The sequence below is a fragment of the Megascapheus bottae genome, chromosome 15 (assembly GCF_031878675.1).
Source record: "Megascapheus bottae isolate mThoBot1 chromosome 15, mThoBot2.hap1, whole genome shotgun sequence".
NCBI lineage: Eukaryota > Metazoa > Chordata > Mammalia > Rodentia > Geomyidae > Megascapheus > Megascapheus bottae.
In genome coordinates this window covers 12849658-12877213 of record NC_143523.1, presented here as the reverse complement: position 1 = coordinate 12877213, position 27556 = coordinate 12849658, and the positions used below count along the sequence as shown (strand labels likewise).

Genomic DNA, 27556 nt, shown 5'->3' with positions numbered 1-27556 from the left:
ATTCCCAGTCTGTTCTTCACATGGGATGGCTGTGTTATTTTCTTTTCATATAGCCATTAAAATACCTACTTGTGATATCTGTACCTTGAGAGACAACCCTTGAGATGAATCCATTCATCCTTATCATAAATGCCTTTTCTTTGAGCAACCCTTGTACCATCTTCTGTTAGTATGTAGTGTTTACATTTTGAAAAGGAAGACAGCCTAGAACCCTGTCCTTAATGGTGTTTCACTTTTGTTTGAAAAGTTATTCTTACAATGTGCTTATAAATGGTCTCTTTTCCAGGGTACTATCTCTCTACTTTTAAAAGATGTAAAAGCACCATAAAGGCAATTATGAGTGACTTTGTAGAAAATGCAGTTAATCTGTTGAAATTTAGTGCAAAAATCTGTTTTGTTTCCTTGCTATATATATTGCACATTATCACTCCAGCTTCTGGATAGTCTTTCAGGGAACTTTGGTGGTGACTGACCCTTGTTCCAGGCATGTTGTCAGTGTGAGAAAAGGTCCTGTGTCTTAAACCAATTTTCTCTCAGAATTAATGTTTATTCTTAGGTTTTGTGTGTGGTATGAGAATGAAATCTTTCAGGTTGCACAGAATTTTTTTTTTGCCGGTCCTGGGGCTTGAGCTCAGAGCCTGAACACTGTCCTTGGGCTTTCTCAAGGCTAGTGCTCTACCACTTGAGCCACAGCACTACTTCTGGTTTTTTCAATGTATGTGGTATTGAGGAATCAAACCTGGGTCTTTGTACATGCTAGGCAGGCACTCTACCATTAGGCCAAACTCCTAGCCCTACGTGTTACTCAGAATTTTGAAGAGAAATCTTTGCAGTAAATTCCCTCTCAAGTGTCTGTGGGGATTTTGCATCAATTCATTAAGCTGGACCTTAAATTATGTATATATAATATATATATATATACACAAGATGTATATATATTGTTTGACCACAGTAAATGATACCCATGTGTTGTTGGTCATAATGTTTTTGTCATGTGATAGTCTATTTATTGATAGTCTTGTAGCTCATTAAATTTACGTTTTCTCTTTTACTGTATAGGAAAACTCCTAGACCATGTGCTTGTAGAAATGGGATATGGTTTGAAACCCAAAGAACAGAATTCTAAGAAGCAAAGTGCAGATCAAGGTGAGTATACAGATTAACATTGAGCAGTATACTAACTTCAGTTACTGAGGAATATCTTTCCAATTAAACAAAAAGAGGCATGACTGTGACATTGTCAAAACAAATTAGTAATAATCATAGCTATTTTATAAGCTTTATAAGAAAGATGTATTCATTTAGTAGTATAACTAATCTTGTTCTGTGTTGCCTATCTCCCTCTGCTTTCCAGATGAATTCTCACCAACTAATTATTAGATATTATAAACTACTAAAGATCATTATTTCAGAATGAGGAGTTCACATATTCTTAGTTAAATTTGATTTTCTTCCCTTGCTTAGGAATAATAAAGTTCTAGAATTCTGTTCTTTTCAGGCAGAAAGGTTTTTGTCAGCTTTTTGTATGTGTGTGTTTAATCAGAATCAAGAAATTTTTCCTTCAGCCCTTTTTTTTTTTAAATTTCCTAGTTGTATGTTTTTACAGTCTGTTTCCCCCTTTACTGATGATTTCAGGTGCAGATATAATTCTTTGTCTTTTACCCAGGTATGCCATCCTGTCCTAATGACAGACCCGGCTCATCCTGAAACCCCCTTGGTCCCTCACCTCCTGTCCTTTGCTCTACTTGATCAACAGGTCTTCATTGACTTTTCTTTACAGATATGTCATCATTTGTCATTTCTTTCCTTCTTCCCCCCCCCTTCTTCCTTTCCTCCCTCCTTACTTCTCTCCCTTCCTTATTCTCTCTCTTCTTCTACCATTTTCCTTAGTTGAGAAGTACTCCATGGACAGTTGAAACAACCTTCTGATTTTGCCTTGTATCTTCTAACTATACTACAGCTTTTACTGACCTATATGATATCCTTAAAGCACAAATCATTGTGCAACAGATCTGTTGAAAAGTTCTCAGCCAGCTAGAGTTCAACAGATGGCTGAAAACACAAGTGTTGGTGAAGAAAAAATAATAAGAGTGATAATTCAGGAGTTATAAGAATGTGTAACAGTAATAGGAAAGGTGAGGGAAAAAATAGGAAAACCTTTGGCCTCACACAAAATCAGACCTGTGCTTCTCTACATGATTTATGCACATGTGATGTATAATGTATGAATACAACATACATGTATGTGCATTTTATACATGTACATGTATGTGTATGTGTAGGCATATATGTATATACAATGCGTATATATGTATGCACATATATACATATGTGTCAACTGAAAGAAGGCTTTGAGATCACTCACAGGCCATTTTCGTGGGAAGAAGAGGATGCTGACGGTCACAGAGGATTATCCTAAGACAGGAAAATGCAGAGCTAAAATCTATAGCCTCTTATTCCAGATGAACTGTCCTTTTCTGTAACACAACAGACTGCTGGCTCTTTTTTTTTTTTTTTGTCAGTTTGAGGTTTGAACTCTGGGATTGAGTGCTGTCCTTGAGCTCTTCAGCTTAAAGCTAGCACTCTATCACTTGAGCCACAGCGCCACTCTGTTTTATTTTTTATGTTGAGTTTTTCTATTACCTCTTTCATTATTCACATTTTTATTTATATTTTACTTTCTTGAGCATATTGAAAATGTTTTTGATTTTTGGTTTATATCATTGGAGATCATTGAATTTACCTTGGTTAGTATTTTGGGCCAAGTATCTATTTCAGTGGGATTTCTGACAATGTTGGACTGAGAAAGGTCATGTCTACACAGCAGATTTTCTCTATTTTTGTCTTCCTGGTTTTCCTTAGTCTTTGGAGAGTGTACTTCAGTTCATTGAGAGAAGCTTTTCCTGTAATTATTCTTTAATAACTGAGATAATCTGTTTTCCTATACTCCTAAGAATGATAATGCTTTAGTTTTATTTGAATGATACCTTTAATTCCATAAGGCCCTAGTTTCTGATGTCTTCATGTCATGACTTCTTTTAAGTGTTGCCCATGAAAATACATTTCTTAAGAATGTAGAGTTTTTCCAGGCACCATGGCTCACACTACTCAGGGGCTGAGATCTGATTCCAGGCACCATGGCTCACACTACTCAGGGGCTGAGATCTGATTAAGGTTCAAAGCCAGCCTGGGCACTAAGGTCTGTGAGACTCTTACCTCTAATTAACCGCCAGAAAACTGGAAGTGGCACTGTGGCTCTAGTGGTAGAACACTAGCCTTGAGCTGAAGAGCTCAGGGACAGTGCTCAGGCCCAGAATATAAAATAAATAAATAAATAAATAAATAAATAAATAAATAAATAAATAAATAAATGTGGAGTTTTAAGTGGGGTGCCAGTGCCTCATTCCTATAATCCTAGCTACTCTGGAGACTTGAAATCTGAGGATTGCGGTTCAAAGCCAGCCCAGGTATGAAAGTCCATGAGATTCTTATCTCCAATTAACCACAAGAAGACCAGAAGTGGCGTTGTGGCTCAAGTGGTAGAGCACTAGCTTTGAGCTGAATAGCTCAGAGACAGCACTCAGGCCCAGAGTTTAAGTGCCACTACTGACCAAAAAAAAAAAAAAAAAAAAAAAAAGTGGAGTTTTTATCAGCCACACATTTCTTTTTCTTTTCAAGAGAGTTTTCTCATGTTCTAATTTTTTTTTGCCAGTCCTAGGGCCTGAACTCAGGGCCTGAGCACTGTCCTTGGGCTTTCTCAAGGCTAGAGCTCTAGCACTTGAGCCACAGCACTGCTTCTGGCTTTTTCTAGGTATGTGGTACCAGGGAATGGAACCTGGGTCTTTGTGCATGTTAGGCAAGCACTCTACCACTAGGGCAAACTCCTAGCCCCATAAATTATTTTATATGATGCTTGATGCTCCTCTTTTCTCAGACTCTTTTTTTCCTTTGTGGGTCATGGAGCTTGAACTCAGCCTGGGCGCTGTCCTTGAGCTCTTCAGTTCAAGGCGACCACCCTACCCTTGAGCCAAGCCCCACTTCCCGTTTTCTAGAGGTTAATTGGAGATAAGAATCTCAGGTCCTTTTGTGCCCAGGCTGTCTTTGAACCTTGATCCTCAGATTTCAGCCTCCTGAGTAGCTACCGCTCCCAGCTTTCCTCAAACTCTTAAATGTGATTTTTTTTTTCTTCTTGACTTGGTACTTACGTTGCTTGTTCCTTATTTTTTGAAACTATTTGCTATTAAATTTCTTACTATTAAGTTAACCATTATTTAATCATAACTTTCCTAATGGAATTTCTCATCTCACTGTAGACAGTTCTGCTCCATGTGTACATATTGCACGATTATAGGATAGTATTTATTCCAAGGATGTAGGAAGAAGACTTTATTATTTGCAGGAAGAGGCATTGTGGATTCTTTAGGCCTTGCCCATGCACACTCATACTGACTCTCTTTTCTTTTTTTCATATATTTTTATTGTAATTAATAGAAGGGTTACATTATATTCACCAGATAGAAGGTGCATTACTTCACATACATTGATAACCTTTCTCATGTCTTGGTCCCCATTTCCCTCCCCCCACCCCTGCCCCTCATCTTGTTTTCCCCCCTTCCCTATCCTATTTCAAATAACCAAATACACATATATACAGTATATCAGATAACAAGGTGAAATACTGTAACCTTATGAGATAACCAAGGGACAGCAAAAGAGATGAGAGATAACATAGTACATTAAGGACAACAATCCTGCATTATATGGCTTTTGTTTCTATATCCTGGAGGTCCTTTCATTTAGTGTCAGAAAGAACGACATTGCCCCATGTATAAGGAAATGGAAAGACTTAGAAAAAATCATATTAAGTGAAGTAAGCCAGACTCAAAGGAACATAGGCTCAATGGTTTCCCTCATTTGTCATAATCAGTAGAAACCTTGGGCTCTCCTAGCAGAGATTTACAATAGAACAAAACCTAGATACATAAGGCCATATAGTATGACTCTCTTTTCAAATGCTGAAAGGATGCATGATTTTAAAATAAAAATGTGGGGGGGGTACCATACACATGGTTGGTGGTATGTGGACTTGAACTCAGAGCCTTGCACTCTAGTTCAGCTTTTTCTTTCACAGCTGGTACTACTCTATTACTTTAGCCACAATTCCACCTTAGGCTTTTTGCGTGTTAATTAGTGATAATAGTACTTTTGTACTTGGGCTGGTTTTAAACTGGGTCCAGGGTAACTAGTATTATAAGTGGGTTTTGTTTTGTTTTACTTTCTGCTGAAACTGAACTGATGTATTTTTTCATGTTTTCTGGTAAGGTGATCCTGAAGACCCTGGAAAAATGACAGTTGAAAACAAAGTGGTGGTAGAGAGAAATGCCCTGATCCCCAAGGCACTCACCCTGAATGTGGGGAATGAGTTCTGTGGGGTGGTGGCCCACATTCAAACACCACAGGACTTCTTTTGTCAACAGCTACAAAGTGGTCGTGAGTTAATTTTCCTGCACGTTTATATACTCCAGTGTGGAATGCTCCACAGGCTACACTGAAGCTAAGGTCTAGATAAGAATTGCCTTCATTTAACATGTGGTCTATGTCTACAGATATGCTTGCTGAACTCCAGGCATCCCTTAGCGAGTACTGTAGTCAGGTGTCGCCACGTTCTGGCTTTTATCCAACCATCGGTGACATATGTTGTGCCCAGTTCTCAGGTAAGGAAACAGTATAGTTGATTGTTCATTTATAGTAAAAATAAAAAATGGAACTAAAACTTTAGTTTGCTACATTTGATGCCAATTATTTTTTTACATATGTTCAGTTAAACTGGATCAAGGGAGTATTTTGTGACATGTGTAAAATCCACCTGTGAGTATAAGGGCATTGGAGGCAGGAAGGAAGTTTTTATTGTTTGTATTCCTTTTGTGCTTGGAGATTGGTTACAAGAATTATGTTTACAAAAGTATGGGCTATAGAAACTCCAAGGCTCCTATCTTCATAGGAGTTTGGAGTAGTAAGTTTAGAGTAGTAAGAGGGACTGAAAGCCAGAGCTATTCTGACAAGGCCTTTGCACCTGTCCTTGTCTCTTCCTATGTTGGCCCAGCTTTGTTACTCTCTGTGGGAAGAAGTCATCTGGTCTCACATAAGGGGAGAAATGAGTACCAGCCCCAAGTACTTCAATGGGAAGTCTGGTGAACTCAATACTGTGGGTATTCCAGAAAGCACTACTAGTCGTGACCTTGAAGATTTACATGATCAGGACATGTTCTCTGTCCTAAGGAGCTCATTGTCTACTGGAGAAACAAGGCATGCAAATTCCTAATGGCAGCATATGACATAATAAGTAAGCAAATGTTTACCCTTTGGGAAGTAAGACTTCTGATAAGCAAAACTAGTAATGAGGAGTAAGCCTATGTCATTGACTTGAGCTTGGTATTGAATTAAAAGTCCACTCCACAGCTGACCATCTCTCATTTGGAAAGTTTCTGTGTTGATTTTCATTGGAACATTGTTTGATGCTGTCTCCTTATTTCAGAGGATGACCAGTGGTATCGTGCCTCAGTCTTGGCCTATGCTTCTGAAGAGTCGGTCCTGGTGGGATACGTGGATTATGGAAACTTTGAAATCCTTAGTTTGACAAGACTTTGTCGTATAACTCCAAAGTTGTTGGAACTGCCGATGCAAGCCCTAAAGTGTGTTCTGGCAGGTATGGAATCTTTGTGAAGTCCTGCTATTAAAATAATAGAACCAGAAGTGAAAAGAATGAACTACTAAAATGTACATGAGGCAGATAAAACTTGCTTTTCTAGAGGATGAGGACATTATTGATCATATACTTAGAAACTACTGTGCGTGTAATTTGCCCTGATAGGGCTAGAAGTTTCCTCCCATGCCAGTAAATTAGCTCCAGCATCCTCTATGCAAGATCTAGACTGTTTTTACTAGTATCCAGCATCAGAAAGATATTTCCAGGTAGGTTTCTTGTAAGTCGTGGAGATTTTTCATTATTAATTCTAACTTTTATTTTCACATTGAGAAAAATCCTTCTACTCAGGCATAACTTTTTGGTTACAGTATTTGCCATAGATTCAGCTTTTTGGAATGAAGTTAAATGTTAAAATGCTTATCTCAGAAATTCTTTTTAACATGCTTTTGACAATTTATTTGTCAGGAGTAAAGCCATCATTAGGAGTTTGGACTCCAGAAGCCATTTGCCTCATGAAAAAGATTGTTCAGAACAAAATGGTTATGGTGAAAGTTGTGGACAGGCTGGAAAATAGCTCCCTGGTGGAGCTTATAGATAAATCTGTGACACCAAATGTGAGTGTGGCCAAAGTTCTCATTGATGCAGGCTTCGCCGTGGAGGATAAGGAGGTGGCAGCAGAGAAAGCCAGTGATGCAGTGAAGGCCAGTGGTAAGTAAAGTGACAACCATGTACCCCCTGTGCAGTCCAGATGGTCCTGTAATACACGTATGGGTTCATTTGCCTCCTTCCAGGAAGAATTCATAGCTGAGTACATTCCCTCTTGAAAATCAAGCTATCATCTACATACATTTGAGCGTGTTTGGAAAGATAATTTTTTAAATTTGAATGTGTTATGGGTCACTGTCAGCTAAACACTGATCAGAATGTGAATTGGAAATTGAGTGAAGTATTAATGGATCATTGGGATTGATTTCTAAGGTTAGCTTTCTTGTCAAATCGTCCAGAATGCCAGTGGGAATTTATTCCTTTCCTTTTTGTTTCGATGGTCCTGGCTTGAACTCTGGATCTAGCCACTGTCCCTGACCTCCTTATTGCTCAAGAATAGCACTCTACCACTTGAGCCACAGCACCACTTCCAGCTTTTTCTATGATTAATTAGAGGTAAGAGTCTAATAGGCTTTTCTGCCAGGACCGGCTTTGAACCATGATCATCAGATCTCAGCCTCCTCAGTAGCTAAGGATTACAGGAATGAGCCATCAGCCCTAACTTTCTTTTGTATTAGCATATAAATATTATTTTTATTACTAGCATATAACTATTATTATACAAAAGGGTTTCATTGTGATACTTTCTTTTTTATTGTATTACCAGGGAGATGTATAAAGGTTACAGTTACATTCGCAAGATAGTGAATATATTACTTCTTGAACATTGTGACCCCTTCCCATGTTTTTCTCTCACTCTCCCTCCCAAGTTGTAAAGTTCATTTCCAACGTACTGTTTTGTGAATATCACTGTTACATTGGTTCATCCTTTGTTTTTTGTTTCATCATCTTGTTTTTCCTCTTTCTTTTCCTGATTCATAAAAACAAATAAATATATACATAATACACCAGGTACCAAAGTCAGATACAGTAACAACAGAGGATAAACCATAGGGAAAAAAGAGAAAAAAGTGATGTTTTCATATATGTGTGTGTGTGTATATATATATATATAATGTACTTTGATCAAAAGTAGATTCCCCAGCAATCACCTTGTTGTACAAGCCTCTCCATATTCTGTCCATTTTATTTGCAAAATGTTCGTTTATTCCCATAGCTCCCTTAAGAGTAGAAGAAAAAGTAGATGTACTGGAATGGACTTGGGTGGAGCTTGCCATTGATGAAACAGTAGATGTTGTAATTTGCATGCTGTATAATCCTGGAGAGTTTTATTGTCACATTCTTAAAGAGGATGGTAAGTTGGCTCTTACCAACTATTTCTTTTTTAACCTATATATTAATGCAAAATTTAAGATATGTCTTACTTAAACTAAAGATGAGTATTGCTAAGTGACCATTTTTTCCCCTCCTTTTAAAAAGGGTTGAATGGATAGTAGTAGTTCAGATTTCTCTAGGACTTTTCCATTAGAACTCTCTTAATTTCTTCAGCATACGTCAGCTGTGCTGCCCATCTAGCGTTTTTATTTGCGCTCTCAGGACAGCTCAGTGTGGGTTTCCTGCCTGGAAAGTTCACTTCATAGTGTACCTGGTGTGGGAACACAGATGGTGATGTCATGGTTGGACCGCTCCACCCAGGAAGTTATTGGTTTGGGCTGTATTGAAAGTGTTGACCACATAGACATAAGAGCTGATACATTTTTGCCATAGAAAAGCATTTGGCCTACTTAGTGGTTTGAGGACATACCTTCTGCTGTTGTGAACAAGACATCTTATGAAGTTAATAGACAATCAGGTATTGGTAGTTATTAATATTGCTGTCTGTGTGTGATTGCATTTTCAGCTTTAAAGACCCTCAGTGACTTGAATAAATCATTAGCAGAATATTGTCAGCAGAAGTTGCCTAATGGTTTTAAGGCAGAAATAGGACAACCTTGCTGTGCCTTTTTTGCAGGTAAGGTACAGCTGGCGTCACTGTGATTTTTAGAACCCTTTGCTTCTTGATATTAAGCCCTTATTTCTAGTTTGTCTGTTTTTCCAATATTTAAACACTACTTTTCCTAGCCAAGACTTAAGTGAACATTTGAGAGATCCGGTGCTTTTTTGTAACAAGCAGCACCGCATGACACTTTTTTGCCTTCATTTTATGAAATATTATTTTAATGCTTTTCCTTCCAGAATCTCTGGTGATAGCAAGTTTAAAAACAGATGAGCTGTTCCAAGCAAAGTCATTGTTTGCTTCTAGTCACCCTGTAAATGTTAGTTTTGAAAACTGAAAATGTTGGTGAAACACCTTCGCAAGAGTTTTACTACATGAATTGTTCTGTTGTTTATTTTTTTAGAACTGTTTAAAACAAAGAAGCAAGTGAAACAATGTAAGCCATTAGTTGTAAGTCTATTGCAAATCTTCAACAGTGTTCAAGTTTAATCTTAATTTCCCTTTCACATCTTGCTTTTGGATAGGTTATGAGTAGAATCATTCTATCAGATGTAAAGCTATGTAAGAATTTTGGAGATAGTCTCAAAGTAGTTGGAAAACCTCAGGAAAGGAGTTTTGGTAGGAAAATGTAAAGGCATAATCTGAAGATGAGAACAAGTTTACTAAGTACTTTTGATCAAGATTGAATATTTTACAAGATAAAAATTTCATATGTTAATGAAGAGATGCTCACAAGCTTTGTGTTAAATCTAGGCGATGGCAACTGGTATCGTGCTTTAATCAAGGAAATTTTGCCAAATGGTAATGTGAAAGTGCACTTTGTGGATTATGGGAACACTGAAGACGTTACCACCGATGAACTCCGAATGATACCATCCAAGTTCTTAAAACTTCCCTTTCAAGGAATACAGTGCTGGTTAGTAGGTACGGTGCAGGATATGAGAGTTTCTCAATGTTTCTCACATACTTAGCAGATAGCATCTTCTACGTATCCAATAGCTGCAATTCTAAAGCTTTATGTGAGTTACAAGATTATATATCCCATTATAAAATTTAGAAATTTTTTAAAAAAATAAATGATTTAGGACAAAAATGTCCAGTGTCAGGAAGTATCCTGCATCACTATCAGGGTCAGGAAGCTGGTTTTCTCAGTGATGGGAGAGAAAGTTGGCACAGACCTGTTGGAGACATCCTGCAGGGCATTTTAAGAGCCTTACCTCCTGATTGATTAATTTTACTTCCAGCACGTTATCCCAAAACAGATCAGCACTGACACATGGTTCAGTTGCGAGGAAGTTGATTACACAGCTGTTCTTAATGGCAAACCATCTTACCATAACCAGTAACAGAGGGTTGATTACAAGGTGATCCATACTTAAGTGTAATGATTGTACCCCTCTCTCCCTTCCTTCTCCCTTTCCTTCTCCCCTTCTTCCTCTTCCTGCCCTCTTTTTCTGGAACTAGGATTTAAATTCAGGGTACCAAGCTCTCACTCACCTTTTCTGCTCAAGTCTAGTACTCTAACACTTGAGCTACACGTCCGCTCATAGCATTGTTCTGGTTACTTGGAGGTAAGAATTCCTACATTTATCCATCTGGGCTTACTCCTGAATTCGATTTTCAGATCTTGATCTCCTGAGTATCTAGGAATATAGTCAGAAGCCACTTGTGCCCAGCCAGAAACTGGTATTTTTTAACAAGCCTGCTGGGTGATTCAGGTGCATGTTCATTCACAAGTCAGATGTCACTATTAGAAGAATGAGAATTGAAAGCAATGGTGTGTAGTATACATCTTCAGTCCCAGCTCCTTAGAGGATTGAGACAGGAGATTCACCTAAGCTAAGGCCTTTAAGACCAGTCTGGGAACGATAATGAGACCTCACCCTCACCTTCTAAGAAAAAAGGATAGGCCAAAATTATCCAGTGAAGAGAACTTCAAATAGAATTTTGAAATTACCATTGGAAAACTCTCCACATCTCTCCCAGTTGATGTCTAATAATAATTCCTCATTGCTCACTGTGTATGTTATAGAAGATCATTATAGATTCTAGAAGAGATAATACCCTGTTTTGCCTATTAGAAATATGCCAAGTAGTAATATGTTAGTGGAATGTGTTATGTTAGCAGATACATGAATGACACACCCATATAATTAACTACTGTAAAAAACAAAAATCACTTGACTCAAATAGCACAAACTTTCAAGGACCCAGTTTTGCATACAACTGAAACAAAAAAAATTACCTTCTGATAGGGCTCTCCTTAATGCCATTCTTATTTTCCAGATATACAGCCAAAGAACAAACACTGGACTAAGGAAGCCATAGCAAGATTTCAGATGTGTGTTAGAGGCACAAAGCTCCAAGCCAGAGTGGTGGAAATGACTGAGAAAGGGGTGGGCGTTGAGCTCACTGATCTTTCCACCTCTTACCCCAAAATAATTAGTGATATTCTGAGTAGTGAACACCTGGTTTTAAAATGTGGCTCACCACATACCTACTTGCGGAACAGGAGACTGGCTAATAAATATAATCATCAAACTGACACCCCAGAGCTTCAAGGTAACACCCTTAAATCATTTGTAATTTAGATTTGGCTTTGGCTTTCACAGGCTATGAACCTTTTTTTCTGGGGAGTTCAGGGGGTTGAACTTGGCTTGGGTGTTGTCCCTGAGCTCTTCAGCTCAAGGCTGCCACCCTTCCCCTGGGCCTGGATGGTGTCCCTGAACTCTTCAGCTCAAGGCTTCCACCCTACCCTTGAGCCAAGCCCCACTTCCCGTTTTTTTAGAGGTTAATTGGGGATAAAAGTCTCAGGTCCTTTTGTGCCCAGGCTAGTTTCGAACCTTGATCCTCAGACCTCAGCCTCCTAAGTAGCTAGGATTACAGGTGTGAGCTACTGTGTCAGGCTAAGCATTTTTTTTTTTTTTTTGCCAGTCCTGGGCTTGAGCTCAGGGCCTGAGCACTGTCCTTGGACTTTCTCAAGGATAGAGTTCTACCACTTGAGCCTCAGCACCACTTCGGCTTTTTTCTATGTATGTGGTACCGAGGAATCGAACCCTGGTCTTTGTGCATGCTAGGCAAGCACTCTACCCCTAGGCCAAACTCCCAGCCCCGGGCTAAACATTTTTAATATCTTAAATGATACCATGTTCTTGGAGAGATTGACTTTGTGGGCCTAGATTGCTATGATCATTAACATTAAACATTTTTTACTGGATAAACATTTTTATTTTTGTCAAGTATATGTGTCATATAGATAGGTGTCCCTTCTTAAAAGGTAAGTAAATTAGAATTAGATAAAAGCTGGCTATGGAATTGGAAATACACAACAGGAATATGCTATAGCAGTGTTAATAGTTCAAGGCATCTCATGATTGGCTCCTCTCTTTTGGAATACCTTAGAGGCACCTTAGAAAAGTGATATTGAATTCTGAAATATTGATAATTGGGAAATAATAAACACATTGAATTAATTCTTTGAAGAGAAAATTTATCTGGATATTGTGGGCTCACAATCCTAGCTATTTCGGAGACTTAAGATCTGAGGTTCATGGTTCAGAGCCAGCCTAAGTGGAAAAGTCCAAGAGACTCTGATCTCCAATGAACCACTAGAAAACTGGAAGTGGTGCTGTGGCTCAGAATGGTAGAGCTCTAGCCTTCAGTGCAAATGCTTAGGGACATTGCTGGGCCCTGAGTTCCAGCCCCAAGACTGGGGGGTAGGGGGAAGAGAAAACTTTTGTATATTTAATATAAGTCTTGTGTTTTGTATCTTCAGCTGTCTCTTCAGCAGATCAGTGGAAGACGATAGAATTACCAGTTCACAAGACTGTGCGGGCAAACATACTAGAAATTGTAAACCCAAATTTATTCTATGCTGTGTCATCTGAGATGCCAGGTAAGAAATAACATATACTGAAACTTCTGATTTCATGTCTCATATTGGTTTTCTGCATTCATCTGTTGAATCTATCTGACTTTTTACACATCCTTTTTTTTTAAACCCTTTTATTTCATTGATCATTTTTATAACCATCTTCTTGTTTTCTGGGCTTTCTTCCTCCTCATTACTCTTTGTGTCTGTGATGGTGGGATTTTCTGACCTTCAGAGGTTATGCTAGTTGTAATTTTTCACATTTCTTGTTTTCCTGCATTGAGCTGAGTTCAAGTTATTAACTGGAAGGTTTAATGACCTGTACAGTCTTGCAGTCAGTGTCTACAGTGCTCGAGCAGGACCTGCAGGGTGGGGGGCTACAGAATAGTTCCTCTCCACTGGACTACGGGACATATCAGTAGCCACACTTCAGCTAAAATGCTCAGGGCACCAGGCCTGACTCCCAGTAGCACTCAGCTAGACAAGGACTACTTTGGGGTGGCTGATACTTCCCAGTATGTGGGCTGTGGTTGTTTCATGTGGGTTGAGATATATTTCCCAGTATGTGGGCTGTGGTTGTTTCATGTGGGTTGAGGACAGGATTGGTTAAGGGCTAGCTGTCCCATCTGTGCTGCAGCCATAGAAGCTTCTCTTTTTGTACTAGAAGCTACTGCTGGTCACACAGAGCTTAAAGCAAGTTCCTGGTTCCTGCATGCCACCTCCCCCCACTTCATTTTCAGCCCTTCTGCAAAGGGCAACTAAGATTTTAACTATATAAAGTATATTTTAATAGACAACATATGTTTGTTGATTAGACTTGACATCTTTTAGGTACTGTATTGTTGATAGTGATGTTGGAGTTTTTAACCAAAAACAAAATTTTGTTTCTGTCTACTTTAGAAAGTCAAGAAAAACTGAGTTTATTGACAGCAGAATTGTTAGAGTATTGCAGTGCTCAGAAAAGTCGACCATCTTACAGACCAAGAATTGGAGATGCATGCTGTGCCAAATACACAAGTAAGGTTTTCTCAAGTTAAATATTAAAGGGAATGCATCTGCCTACTTTTATGTAAGAATCTGTGGATTTCAGTATTTTATATTTATTTATTTTTTGGTTAGTCGTGGAGCTTGAACTCAGGGACTGGGTGCTGTCCCTGAGCTCCTGTGCTCTGCCATATGAGGCATAGCACCACTTAGGTTTTGGTATTTTAGACGCATATTTTATTTCATTTGGTTATAAAAACATAACGTGCCAAAGCTATGACTTGGATTTCTATATGGAGATCACTTTTCTGTTCTACACAGATTCCCGTTAGGCACGGCATACAAATTCGTATATGTATAACGTATACAAATCCGTCAGTACTCATAGGTGAACCACATCTAAGTAATGCAGGTCTCTTCACAGTGGGTCAGTACAATGAAATGATTCACAATCTCTCCAGGGCTATTTGGTTATGTATCCATTATTTTATTCTTTGTTTGAGTAGTTGTAAAAAAGATGTTTCAATTGAACATGTCAACTTAATGTCCCTCCAGTTTGTAGCCTGCTCTATGTGAATGTACGAGGAGAATGAACTTCGGGGATTCAGACACGTTGATTAGGGTCTGTTGTAGCCATTTAGTGTTTTGTGTGCCCATTTCCTTGGCTCGTATACATAACACTGCACTGGATAATCTGTGTCTCCTTGTGTTCTTCTGGGGTTGAGGTCATGCAGGACTGGAGCTGGCTCACAGAAGGCTGATTCAAGATCAATGACTGGTTTGAGATGGCAAGGCAATGACTGGAGCATGGGTGGTTCTGAATCCAACCAGGCGCTGGAGGGACTGGTTTCAGGATGACAGCTGAGAACAGGAGACAAGGCTGCCTCCAGTCAGTATTAAGACTGAGATCAGGGCGTCTGCCTTTGGGGGCTCAGACTTGCCTTTCCCAAGGAGCCCCTTGGTTTTAGGCTCCTAGGCTTTCCCACATGCCTGGATCCAAAGCTTAATGAAAGGATAAGGTGTGCATTTTGTTCTTGTTTCAAGAGTAGAATGCCATTTCTCCAAGGATATTATTATTTAAAAAATCTATTGACATCAACTTTATTTTCTCAAGATGTCTTTTTGTTTTGGCCTCCACTTTCACCATTCTAGGCTTTCTTCAGTGTCTGTGTTGTTCACATAGTTAAGATAAGACCCTAAAAAGTTACTTGTAAATTTCTTGAGGTGTGGACAGGGCTTTTCCATGGGTGGCCTTTCGTGAAGCGTGATGTGGCTCTGCCATTTTGTTTCCTCCTAGTGCCCCTGTCTGAAGAACTCCCCTACTGGGGTGCACAGCTTTCCCCACAGTAAATTCTTCCTCCTCCACTTGGCTTGTGTTCCAGTCTGCTTCACTCTGTCTGTGGAGGAGGAATCTCTAGTCTTCCGTGCTTGGGTAGGAACAAAGGGAAGCCATGTTAAGCCTTATTAAAATGTGTGAGAATAAACCAGACCATTCTCTGTAGCAAGTGTAAACATAGATATACTGTGTAAAGGCGTTGGTGAACCAGAATTTATTTATATATCTTGGGAAGGAGCTCATTCCTTTGCTAATTTCCAGCTTGAAGGCAGACAATCCCCAATTACTGAGCCTTGAGGGTGGAGGTCTGAGGTAAGAAGTGGGATGCTGTCTGGTTTCTCCTCTGCAGGCTTTGCTTGAGCTATCACAGCTTTATGTACTCATTTCCACTCACACATTTATTTCAACACTACATGACCTCTTGTCTTGTTCCCTGACCCAGGTACTTAAAAAAAAATCCAATCAATCGATCAAACTCCTGACATTCTTTTTCTTTTTTTTTTTTTTGGTAGGACTTGAAATAAATTTGGCTTCTAATCTATCTTGAAATTCTTTTTTGCCAGTCCTGGGACTTGAACTCAGGGCCTGGGCACTGTCCTTGGGCTCTTTCAAGGCTAGAGCTCTACCACTTGAGCCACAGCTCCACTTCTGGCTTTTCCTATGTATGTGGTACTGAGGAATCAAACCCAGGGCTTTGTGCATGGTAGGCAAGCACTCTACCACTAGGTCACACTCCTGGCCCTAACTTGAATTTTTAAGTGACATAAAATGTCACTTAGAATAACTCATCCAAAGGAAGTAAGTGGTGGGGGGGGGGCGGTCACTGACTGTACATCTTAAATTCCATTATGTTTTCAGGTGATGATTTCTGGTACCGGGCAATTGTCTTGGCAACATCAGACTCAGATGTGAAAGTGCTCTACGCAGACTACGGGAACATCGAAACCCTGCCACTTTCCAGGGTGCAGCCCATTCTCACGAGCCACCTGGAACTACCTTTCCAGATTATTAAATGTTCACTTGAAGGTAGACAATTAAGTCACTTTCATTTTGAGTGTCTGCAGGGTTTTTTTCCCATCTCTTTTATTTCTCATTGCTCTACTAAGGAATCAAATGTGATATTTCAAGTAAAGATCACTCCGATTTGCAAGTGTCAAATCACATTCCCAAAGAATTGTATCGTTTATCTCTCACAAAAATGAGTCTGCTTTGGCTTTACAATGCACTTTCAGAGTGTTGTATTTCAAGGGTTTTTACCGTGATTGCAAAGCTTTTCTAGGAAGTGGGAGAGGGCGATTGGTGAGCTAAAGTAAGCAGAGCTATTCCCCAGGGTCTTGATCACCATTCTCTCTGCTAAGGCATATATGCTCATGACACCATTGTCCGCTGCCCTAGGGTACTAAATCTGAATTTCTTCAACCCTCCAGTCGGAATTTGAATAGCGTAACTAAAATTTATCAAGCAGGCTTGTATTATTCCTTCACAGCTCCTTACCATATACCTTACATGTGCTACCTGACTATTCATTGTCTGAGTGACTTCCAACTCAAGAGTCAGGAAATTGGCTTTCCCACAGTTTGTTTCTCCCATTAGTACACTGAGGCTCAACGTGTTTGGTACCTTACAGGTCACCAATAAGCATTTATTGAATAAATATGACTTTTCTATGTCAACAGCAGTAGGATGTCAGAGTAGCCCATCTAGAGAAAGAAAGCCTTTTGCTTATGGACCTTTGATTAATTCACTAAGATTGGATGTCTTTAAAAAGAGACTTAAGGGCTGGGAGTTTGGCCTAGTGGTAGAGTGCTTGCGTAGCAAGCATGAAGGTCTGGGTTTGATTCCTTGGTATCACATACTTAGAAAAGCTGGAAGTGGTGCTGTGGCTCAAGTGGCAGAGCACTAGCCTTGAGGAAAAAGCCCAAAGACAGTGCTCAGGCCCTGAGTTCAAGCCCCAGGACTGGCAAAAAAAAAAAAAAGAGAGAGAGAGAGAGAGAGACTTAAAAACTGGACCAGGAGTTTGGCCTAGTGGTAGAATATTTGCCCAGCATGCACCAAGACCCGAGTTTGACTCTTTGGTACCACATACATAGAAAAGCTAGAAGTAGCGCTGTGGCGCAAGTGATAGAGCTCTAGCCTTGAGAAAGCCCAATGATAGTGGTCAGGCCCTAAGTTCAAGACCCGGGACTGGCAAAAAAAAGACTTGAAAACTAATTTTAATCATTTTTTTTTATTCTAACCACACTCTTCCCAGGACTGACAGAATTGAATGGAAGCTGTTCTCAATTAATGATAGAGCTACTAAAAAATTTCATGTTGAATCAGAATGTAATGCTTTCTGTGAAAGGGATCGTGAAGAATGTTCACACGGTATCTGTGGAGAAGTGTTCTGAGAACGGTACTATCAATATAGCTGAGAAGTTGGTGGTGCATGACCTAGCACAAAACATGGCATTGAAGCCAAGCGCTTTCAGTAAAGGTGAAGGTGATTTTTTTTAACATGTAATTACTAGCAGATGTGTAGATGTCAAAGCTAGCCTAGAGATTATCACCTTTGTTTGACCTGATCTCTCTTTGCTCCCTGAGCCACAGACCCTTCCTCTTCCTCCACACATGCTATGACAGGGCTCAGATTCCTGCTGCTACCTCTTCAGGATGCGAGTAGTCCTAGGGTCAGGCTCAACAGTGTTGTTAGAAAAATCAGCACTAAGAGCTCAGATCAAGGATTCGTCTTGGACCTTTTGTCCAGCTCATGTTTGGTCCTTATTAGAATGAGAAGAACTCGTTTTCCTAGTGTGTCATAAGGTGTGCATTTGGCAGATCTTCCTTCACCCATGAAAGATCCCAAACATGGACAGATGACCTAGCCCTTGCTAGGTATGTGTTACTATATAAACAGTAACAGAAAGCTTGGGAGACATTGAGCCCCAATCTTTTTTAAAGTAGAAAGCTAGGCCTGTGGACAGATTTGTATTTGTTCTGGTTCAAGTTGTCATTTACTTTGTATGCTACCTGACATTTTTTTTCATTTACATTAGAAAAGGCACATGGGATGAATTGTTGCTGCACAGAGTTACAGAAGCAGGTGGGCAAAAATTCCTCTAAGTAGAATTACACTTCACACATTTTTTTAGAAATTCAATTGTACTATTTTCTTTTTCCACTTGTAGGTTGAAAAACATGAACAGATTCTTCTCTTTCTCTTAAACAATCCAACCAATCCAAATAAATTTATTGAAATGAAAAATCTGCTAAAAAGTTAAGTAAGTGTTAAGTAAGTTGTTGTTGGTATTTTTGTGGTTGCCAGAATTCTGTCCCTGGTGAGGCCTGTCAGGATATGGAGCAGTTGGTGTGACTTACCCCCTTCCCACTGTGAGGTGGGATTCATTTCAGATGTCATGACTTAGCCAGTCAACCAGAGCCCAGTAGTATGTGGATTGTCCTGACCTTTGCCCGCTGTTGCTTTGAGACTTCTCACGTATGCAGAAGGACTTAGAAAGATGGTTGGGAGATGAAGCTTAGCTTCAAACTCCTGGTATCCAGATCTGAAATCATCTCACATTTTGCTGCAAAGTTTTGGAAGTTCTCATGAAGAGGTCCTAAAGAGCAAAGAATGGAAAGTGGGCTGGACCAACAGTAGATTTCATTTCAGAGTGGAGCATCAGCCCTTTGGGCTGTGATAACTTCCAATATTTACAGTGAATATTAATGACTCTAAATCAAGAATTTCCACATTTTTTGTCTGTTTATATTTCCCATCATAGTGTAGCCTTCAGAAACTCTCTGTGATCTAGCCAGGCACAGTGTCATGCTTGTCTTCTAGCTATGTAAGAAGCCTGAATCAGATGATCTCAGTCCAGGTTGGCCTGGGCATATGGGCTACCATATTCAAAAACTAATGAAAGCAAAAATGACTGAGATGTGGCTTAAATGGTAGAACATCTGTCTACCAAGTCCTAAGTTCAAACACCTGTACCACCACCATAAAAAAACCACTCCATAATCAATAGGCAATTAGAACTTATAAAATAGTGCTTCTTACAACTTTGAACTGCTGTCCAGTCAATAACAAAGGATCTTTGATTTTTCTTTGTGTGTATGTTCTTGTTCGCCTAAATAGTGTACATTAGGACATTGGAAGATAGATCTAAGGGTAGGGCTCGTCTCAAATAGGAGCCAGCAATGTTCAAAATGCATTTTCCATGTGATAACTGCTAACTTTGTCTTTAAGAATGCATTTGAGTGCTAAACCAAATGTCTCAATTGCAAGATCAACAGTTTTTATGTTCATGATTTATATTCTTACTTAATTCTGGGGCCATTGTTAATGTCTGACTTAATATTTGCAATTACAACCTTCAGTCCCGTCTAATCACTTAAGTTTTACTGTTGTCTGCTATTTTGAGTGCTTAAGTTTACCCTTAACTTTAAGAGTAATTTTGATCTAATGGAGTGAGGTATAATATGCAGACACACAAACTTCCAGAATATAATCTCCCTAGCATCACCAGTCATGATATTTTAATCAAGCTGATTAACTGGTATAGACCTTTATCTGCCTTGAGAGTGCTTGCACACACAATTTAACATGAAACTGTATTTGCTATTGTTTTAGGTAGATTGGAGACAGGGCTTATTAGTTTAAAAAAAACAGAAGCAAAAGCATAAATTAGCTTGCCCCTTCTGGGTGAATAAATATTTTCACATTTGGATTCAATATTGTACTTAATATCTCATGTAGTGCCACATTTAGATGAAGTACTTTATACTTTTCATCTTCACAATACCTGTACAGAGGAGGTAGACCCTGATGATTATTTACCTGTGGGAGGTGAGGCCACACGAGCCTCTGTCACACACAGGGATGTGAGCGTGGGTTTCAGTGCTCAGAGCTGCAGTCTTCGGCTCCTCAGGCTGCAGTGCCTCTCTAGGCCCAGTGTCCAGACAGTAAAACCAGGGGCCAGCATTAAAAAAATAATGCTAAGCATTATTTTGTCTAAGCATTCTTTCTTTATTGTGAAAATGCAGTTCAAATATTTCTTTCACCTTTAAGTTACCCTTCCTAGAGGTAGAAGATAATGTGTTTAAAAATGTTACTTCAACATCTCTGAAAGAATTTGTTTTTATTAACAATTTAATTGTAAATTGCCAAAATGGGTCCTATGGCGATAAGAGCCTAGTATGTCTATAGTAGATTATTCAAAAGTTATAAAGGCTTTAAGACACAAATAAATGTCACATTTTTTATACTTAAAGAATACACATAGCCATGTTGTATATTTGTGAAGGGGAAGTTAAAAGCTATCATTAATAGAATTACTAATGAAAATAACTAACCATTGCTATCATGGTGGTATTGAACTCTCTTGAGAGGTCTGATTTATATGTCTAATATCAGTTAATAGTGAATATTTGAGTTTGCTTGCCTAAAACAAAAATAAAGCGCAACTATTGAGTTTTTGTGTGATGTGTAATGGCGATTGGTTTTTCTCTTTCAGATAGCAGCATCCTTTGGAAGCAAACACTTAGGAGGAAAGAAACAGCAGCAACTTGAGAAGCATTGCATTTAGTGTTTTATTTATTGGAATCTTTTCTCTTCCTCTGGTTTTTCGTTAATGACCTTTTGTGCCTCCATTTGTTTCCTTACTTTATTCTATTAGGTTGGTTGGTTTTCTTTTTTCTTTTTTTCCTAAGTTCTTCCCACCAAATGAATCTTGTATAAAAGATTCATCCTGGTACTCAGGAGGCCAAAGCAGGAGGATTATGAATTCCAGGCCAGCCTGAGCCTTACATAGTGAGACCTTGTCTAAAAACAATTAAAAATAAGAAAAAAAATTAAAACCGAGAAGATTCACCAAAAAAAAAAATTCATAGGAATACTAGGAAGGCATAGAGAGGGGCTCCATGCTCTTTTTCCTTTGGCCCCTGCTGGGGGTTGAACTCGGGGCCTCATGCATGCTAGGCAAGCACTTTTACCTCTGAACTATAGCCCTAGGCCTATAACCTTGGATTACTCAAAAAGTACTGAAGAAATATAGCTAGTTTGTGAATATAGTCTAGTTTGTGAATTCGTAAGTTTCATGATTTCTTGTATGTTTGAAGTATTTCCTGGTGTCCCCCGTTTTCCTTATCTTCCTCTTCCTGTCCACTCCAAGGTCATCCGTCTTCTCTCCATCCTTGGTGCTTTTGGCCACACTGTCTTTCGGTTTCGGACTGGCCCATGGGAGGGGCAAGGAGCGCTTTCTGTTCCTGCCACCTGCATGTCCTTCCAGAGCGTTTTATGAAACACAAATGTAGTTACCAATTTAAGTTTAAAAGCTGAGTTAGAGTAAATATTTTCTTGATGCACATAATCTTAAGATTTTTTTTCTAAGACTTATGGGCCAGCTGATTTTCCTGCCAGCCCCAAAGTTTCTATTTGAGAATTTTCATGTGATTTAATTACCAGACTGTGATAACCTCAGATGTCTCCCACTCAAAGTAGATAGTTGTGGGGAAAGGGGAAAGCCTGGTAATTGGGATAAGCCACTCTTAGATGAAGTGGGATTTTTCCTCATGTAAAGATGTTGCTGGGATATTAATATGCTTGTGTTTAAAGTTCATGCCGATTTGCTCAAATAAAAACCTTTACTTGTCAACCAGCTTGCTCCCCAGTGTATCCTTCCTTCTGGCCTTGCATAGGTTTCTTTGCAAAGGAATCACATGCACACTGCAGAAGTAAATGTCTTTTTTCATCCCCTCTGCGCTCCTCCAGCCAGAAAGCACTTGCAAAGGACAAGTACAGAGCACAGAGCTGGCCTTTTGACAAGGAAGAACTAGGGAAGCTGACACAGGACCACGTGGCAATGCTGTAAATTTATGTAGAAACTAACTGTAATTCGATGGAGTTACATATTTGGTGACTTGAGCTGGTTCCCTAAAAGAGATTAATAGAGCTGTAACACCACCCTCATAGTCCTGCATGCCAGACCACCCACCAAATCTTACTTCTGAATACATCTCAGACATTATTAAGAACAATAGGGAAAGGAACAGAAAGGAGAAAACAGGTCAGCTTCCTGGAAGGCAATTTAAAAAAAAATAGGCATTAAAAAAAAAAAACAAAAAAAAAAAAACGTGCCTGTAATCCTATCTCCTCAGGAGGCTTAGATTTGAGGATTGCGGTTCAAAGCCATCCCAGGCACTAAACAATGTGAGACTCATCTCCAATTAACCACTAGAAAATGGGAAATGGGATTGTGGGTCAAGGGGTAGGGCGGTAGGTAGCCTTGAGCTGAAGAGCTCAGGGACAGTGCCCAGGCCCAGAGTTCAAGCCCCATGACCCACATAAAAACAAAAACAAAAACTTGAATTTTCTAGCTACCTTCTTATGGTCTATTCCAAGAAATTGGGCAAAGGAACTAAGATATCTAATGGCATTATTAAATCTGAAAGTTTAGTGTTCAAAAAGTAGCACATGGATTAAATACATTTAGAATATCATAGAGTGGTGGAAACTCTGGTTAACACGCCACTATTGTGAAATGAACTAGACTTTTTCCCCCCCGTCGGTCATGGGGCTTGACCTCTGTGCCTGCGCATTGTCCCTGAGCTCTCCAGCTCAAGGCTACTGCTCTATTGCTTGAGCCCCAGTGCCACTTCTAGTTTTCTAGAATTACAGATATTATAGATAACAGTCACACAGAGTTTTGTGCCTGGGCTGACTTTGAACCCTGATCCTCAGATCTTGGCCAAGGATTCAAAGCCACTGGTGCCCTGCAACTATGTAAGTTTTAGAGGGCTAGAATGACAAGAAGTAAACTCGTGCACTGTAACAAGAAGTAAACTCATGCACTGTAACAAGACTATATGAAGAAGCAGTGGAATATCTGATTTTTCAATTTGTTTACTGGCATTTTCTATTTTTATTTTTTTGCAAGAGCGCACATGATGCCAACTTTGTTGCTGAAGTATGAAAATTATATATTATGTGATAACAGCCTTGCAACGGATTGATTTTCTTAAGCAACAAAAACACAAACCAGGCATCCTATGAACTAAAACCAGAGACAAGAATGCCCACCTAACAGGTCCACCAATAATCACTCAACTGCAAATAATGGGACCAGCAGATCAATAAAAGTCAAGTGCCAGGACAAATAGAAACAATGCCCAAATCAACATTTTCTCATGGGTCTGAGCAATAAAACCCGACGAGGAGCCAGGGAAGGCGGGCTGCTGCGATCAGAGAAAGGCTCCAGGCTGGGAGGACTTTGTTACTTTGCTGGCCCTGGCCAACGCCTCCTTTAGAACGTGAGGGGCGAGGCCTGCAGGGTTCCCAGAAGCGCCTCCTTCCTGCGAGCTCGCCCCAGCCTCCAGCCGCTCCCCTCCGCCCTCCAGGGAGAGACCCACAGGTGTCCCACGTGGTGGCTGCCGTCCCCGGGACGTCCCAGCTGCGAGTCGCAGCGCCCCCTGGCCCGACTGGAGCCCTGGCCTGCACCCCAGCACCGCAGCCTCGTAGCCCTGTGCTCCCACCTGGTGAGTGATCCGGCCTGGGCGCTGGGGCACCCCGCGTGCGCCCCGGATCAGGGTGCGGGAAGCGGACCCCTCTCAGCGGCGCCCTCCGCCCCGGACCGGAGCGCAGAGACTGTGCCGCCCAGCGCGGGCCTTGTGGGCTTTGTTCCGCATTGTCTGCGCCCACCTGAGCGCGAAGGGGTCTTCCAGGGAGTGCGCCCCTAGCGCGCCTCCCTCCCCGCTTTGCGCGGGGCGATCTGGTGGGGGTCGAGGAAGGGGAGCCGGTGGCCTGTAGAGCCGAGGGGCGCACGTGCAGGTAAGGGGTCAGGGCTCAAGTATTTGTGGGTGGAGGAGGATACACCGAGTGAAACCCGAGACTCGTGGCACTGTTGCTGGGTGCCCTTCCCTGGCCGCCATGGCTGGGGGCTCTCCTTTTGAATAATAATAATAATAAACTTCTAGATCATACCCCTACACACACCTATATAGGTGACGGATGGCTCCATGAAGGTCCCCTCCGGGATAACCTAGGCACCGCTCCCCCGCTCCCCCCCCCCCCAGGGAAATCTCTGCAGTCTGAACTTAGGTCTATTGCCCCTGAGCCTAGCCAAGTCCAGGATTTGTCTCATCAGAGACTTCATCTGTGAGAACCCTCTCCCCACATCAGCGCCCCTTAAACTCACACCTGGTTCAGCCCTGCTACCTGTACCCCATCCTTCTGAATCCCAGGCTCCGCTTTGGGCCACCTCCCAGAAAATGGAAAGAAAATGGGCCTCAGAGTCGCACCTTAGAATCCTGTGATTTAAAAAGGTCGTAGGCACCTGGCAGAAGAGAGGGAAGGAGGACACTTTGCCGCCTTTGACTGCAGAACTCAAGGCTCAGCCTGTGCCTTGCCGTGGGGGCTTAGATTACTATGCTCTGCCCACCATGTCTCCGGGATGAATCATTAGAATCGATGTACTTTCTGAATGATACACTTTAATTAAACTCTAAAACAGTTTAGAACCGTTAAGTACATTCGGGTCTAAGCCTTCATGGTCTGTGTTGCACCCAATGTGACATGTTAAGAAATGCGGACCATCAAAGACCTAGTCAGAAGCCAAAGTTTTGCCAGTGAAGTCGGAAGAGGCCATGCCAGGGAATAGTCAAGGGCCCCTGGCTTTCAGCAGCCTGAAGCGACTACTGTCTAGTGGCTAATATGGGCACTATCTTCCTGGGTAAACTTGTCTTCTCCATAGACATCCAGCTCAGCTCTGCCTCTGAGAATCTAAGCATTTCCCTGATTAGAGTCTCAGGAGAGGATGATTTTATTCCTTCATCATCCTTATGTGACTGAGAGCTATCCCTGAAGCAGTTTTCATTATATCTGGCTATTGGTCTATCATCCAGAGCTCAGAGTCACTCCCTCCCCGCCCCCCTTAATAAACTCCAGACCCTACAAATGACTTAAAGAGGCCCCTGTTTGTACAGATGAGGAAACTTGAGATCCTGTTTTAGGCTGGCCTCTTCATAATCAGTGTTCCCCACTGCAGTGGGACATGTAGAATGATGAATCAGCCAGGTGCCAGTGGTTCACACCTGTAATCCCAGCTACTCAGGAGGCTGAGAGCCGAGTTTTATGATTCTAAGCTAGCCAGAGCAGAAAAGTCTGTGATACTCTAATCTCCGCTTAGCCATCAAAATGGTGGGACTGCAGGTGTGGCACCAACCTCTCAGGCAACAGCCTGAGAGGGTATGAGGCTGTACAATTTGTCTCAGACAGAGCAAACCAGAAATGTGCTCCCTCTGAGCCTGAGACACGTATCTTGCCAAATGCACACAGATAATGGTTACAGCAGAAGACATGTAAGATCTCCCAGCTGGAGACTTCCACCTCTGATTTTAGTCTTCCCGTTCAGGTGTTCAGGCGTCGGCTGTTCTTGGTAAGGAATAAGGTTTCCATCCTGCTGCCAAGGGCTCACTGAATATTTAGGAGAATATTTCTTAAGGAGAAGTGGTTTTCCTTTCCATCCTCCACTTGACTGCCTCTCTGATCACAGAGGAGAAGAGTGGCACTGTCCTGCAGAGCTGCCTGCAGCCGCCACAGATCTGCACCTTCTTTAGAAAGCAGCCTTGCTTCGGCTTTTGCTTCTTGGTGCATTATGGAAAATGTACTCTGGCTTGTATGCAGTGGACTGCGTCCTTTTCATCCTGCTGCAGACCTCACATGCTCACTGTTGCAAATGCTGGTGCTTTGTGGAACCAGGACCAGACAATAATCAGATGAAGAACTTATAAGCAAGACGGGAGCTTCTTATGAGTCCATGTATGAGCAACTTAGAGCTTGGAAGTGAATGTGGGGTTGGCATGAGTAATGGAAGAGAAAGGAACACAGGTGGTGAGCTGTAATGGAAAAGGCTTGACCAGGTGTCCCTGGGACCCAGGGTCTGTTCTTGTCTCTGCCTTGCAGATCCCTCTCAACTACTTTGCACAAGAATGCAGAAGGGCCCTGTGGGAGTTGATGGATGGATGGATGGAAAATGCCAAAGGGCAGGATTCTGTTCCTCTGTTACTGCCTATAGTTCATACTCATTTCCTGGAACCCAGACCTTTCAACCTTCAGCTCCAACATATCTCCTCAAACTTTCCTCAGAACCCAATAGGTGATACAGGCTTAAATAAATTCCTTAGGAGGCCAGAATGGAGCCTGATCCACAATGACTTGTGTGACACGGGATGAAATGCCTCTCCATTCCTCGGTTTTCTCTTCTGCAAAATTGAGAAGAATATGCCCTCAGTGCCTAGGCATGAGAATTAGAAGACATCATTATGAATCTTGATAGTGAGGGTAGGAAGTGGAATAGATATTCTACCTTGAAAAATATAAACACCTTTCCCGGGTAGGGCTTGGTGGTGTATCCCTGTAGTCCCAGCTACTTGGGATCCTAAGATCGGAGAATCTCTTGAGCCCTAATCATTTAAAGCAACATAGCAAGACATCTATCTCAAAAAAAGAACTCCAGCGGGCAATATTTTTAAGTGTTGAGTTAGTAGTATAAGACCAATATGAGATGAGAGAAGAGTAAACTGAATACTTAGAATGATTAGGTGTGAAGATTCCTAAAAATACAGAGAGCTGACAAAGTTGACTAGCATCAAATAACATGTGTTCCTTTTATCTAGGTATAAGAAAGACTGTGGTAGATGCTTAAACATAAAGGTGCAACTGGATGGTCTCCTCCCTCTGTGTTCCTCAGGACATTTTATTTGTTGAGCAAGCTTGTGCGCCCCTGTCTTTCCCAGGCAGGGCAAGGTAGCTGGGCTCCAGATAAGACTGAAACACAAACCTAGTCCTAGGCACAGCCTTTGGCTGTGGAGGTGCTGGCCAAGGGGGCCTCGGATCCAAACAGTGATCCAAACACTTGGTCTTGTCTGTTTGCACATTGCCAACATAAATTGTAATGAGCAGAAACTTAAGGGACTGGAAAATATCCACTGGGCAAGCAGAGGCACATAGGAACATAGGTTGGTATCATGGCATGGAGGGAGGGAAGGAGCCTGAACTGACTTGCCGTGTGTGTGTGTGTG

The 27556-nt window shown here is 41.0% G+C and overlaps 1 protein-coding gene across 1 annotated transcript in view; it reads left to right on the top strand.

The window, feature by feature from the left end:
* The window catches only part of Tdrd1 (tudor domain containing 1), a 46222-nt gene extending 24096 nt beyond the window's left edge, over positions 1 to 22126 (top strand). The window contains exons 11-26 of the mRNA XM_090345803.1: positions 1060 to 1146; positions 5323 to 5490; positions 5607 to 5714; positions 6536 to 6706; positions 7172 to 7414; positions 8529 to 8666; positions 9213 to 9323; positions 10062 to 10232; positions 11595 to 11870; positions 13084 to 13203; positions 14080 to 14196; positions 16358 to 16525; positions 17751 to 17975; positions 18535 to 18581; positions 18667 to 18754; positions 20995 to 22126. Coding sequence (XP_090201929.1) covers positions 1060 to 1146; positions 5323 to 5490; positions 5607 to 5714; positions 6536 to 6706; positions 7172 to 7414; positions 8529 to 8666; positions 9213 to 9323; positions 10062 to 10232; positions 11595 to 11870; positions 13084 to 13203; positions 14080 to 14196; positions 16358 to 16525; positions 17751 to 17975; positions 18535 to 18581; positions 18667 to 18754; positions 20995 to 21050 — 2294 coding nt within the window. The 3' untranslated portion in view covers positions 21051 to 22126. The remainder of the gene's footprint in view (positions 1 to 1059; positions 1147 to 5322; positions 5491 to 5606; positions 5715 to 6535; positions 6707 to 7171; positions 7415 to 8528; positions 8667 to 9212; positions 9324 to 10061; positions 10233 to 11594; positions 11871 to 13083; positions 13204 to 14079; positions 14197 to 16357; positions 16526 to 17750; positions 17976 to 18534; positions 18582 to 18666; positions 18755 to 20994) is intronic.
* The last annotated feature ends 5430 nt before the right edge of the window (positions 22127 to 27556 follow it).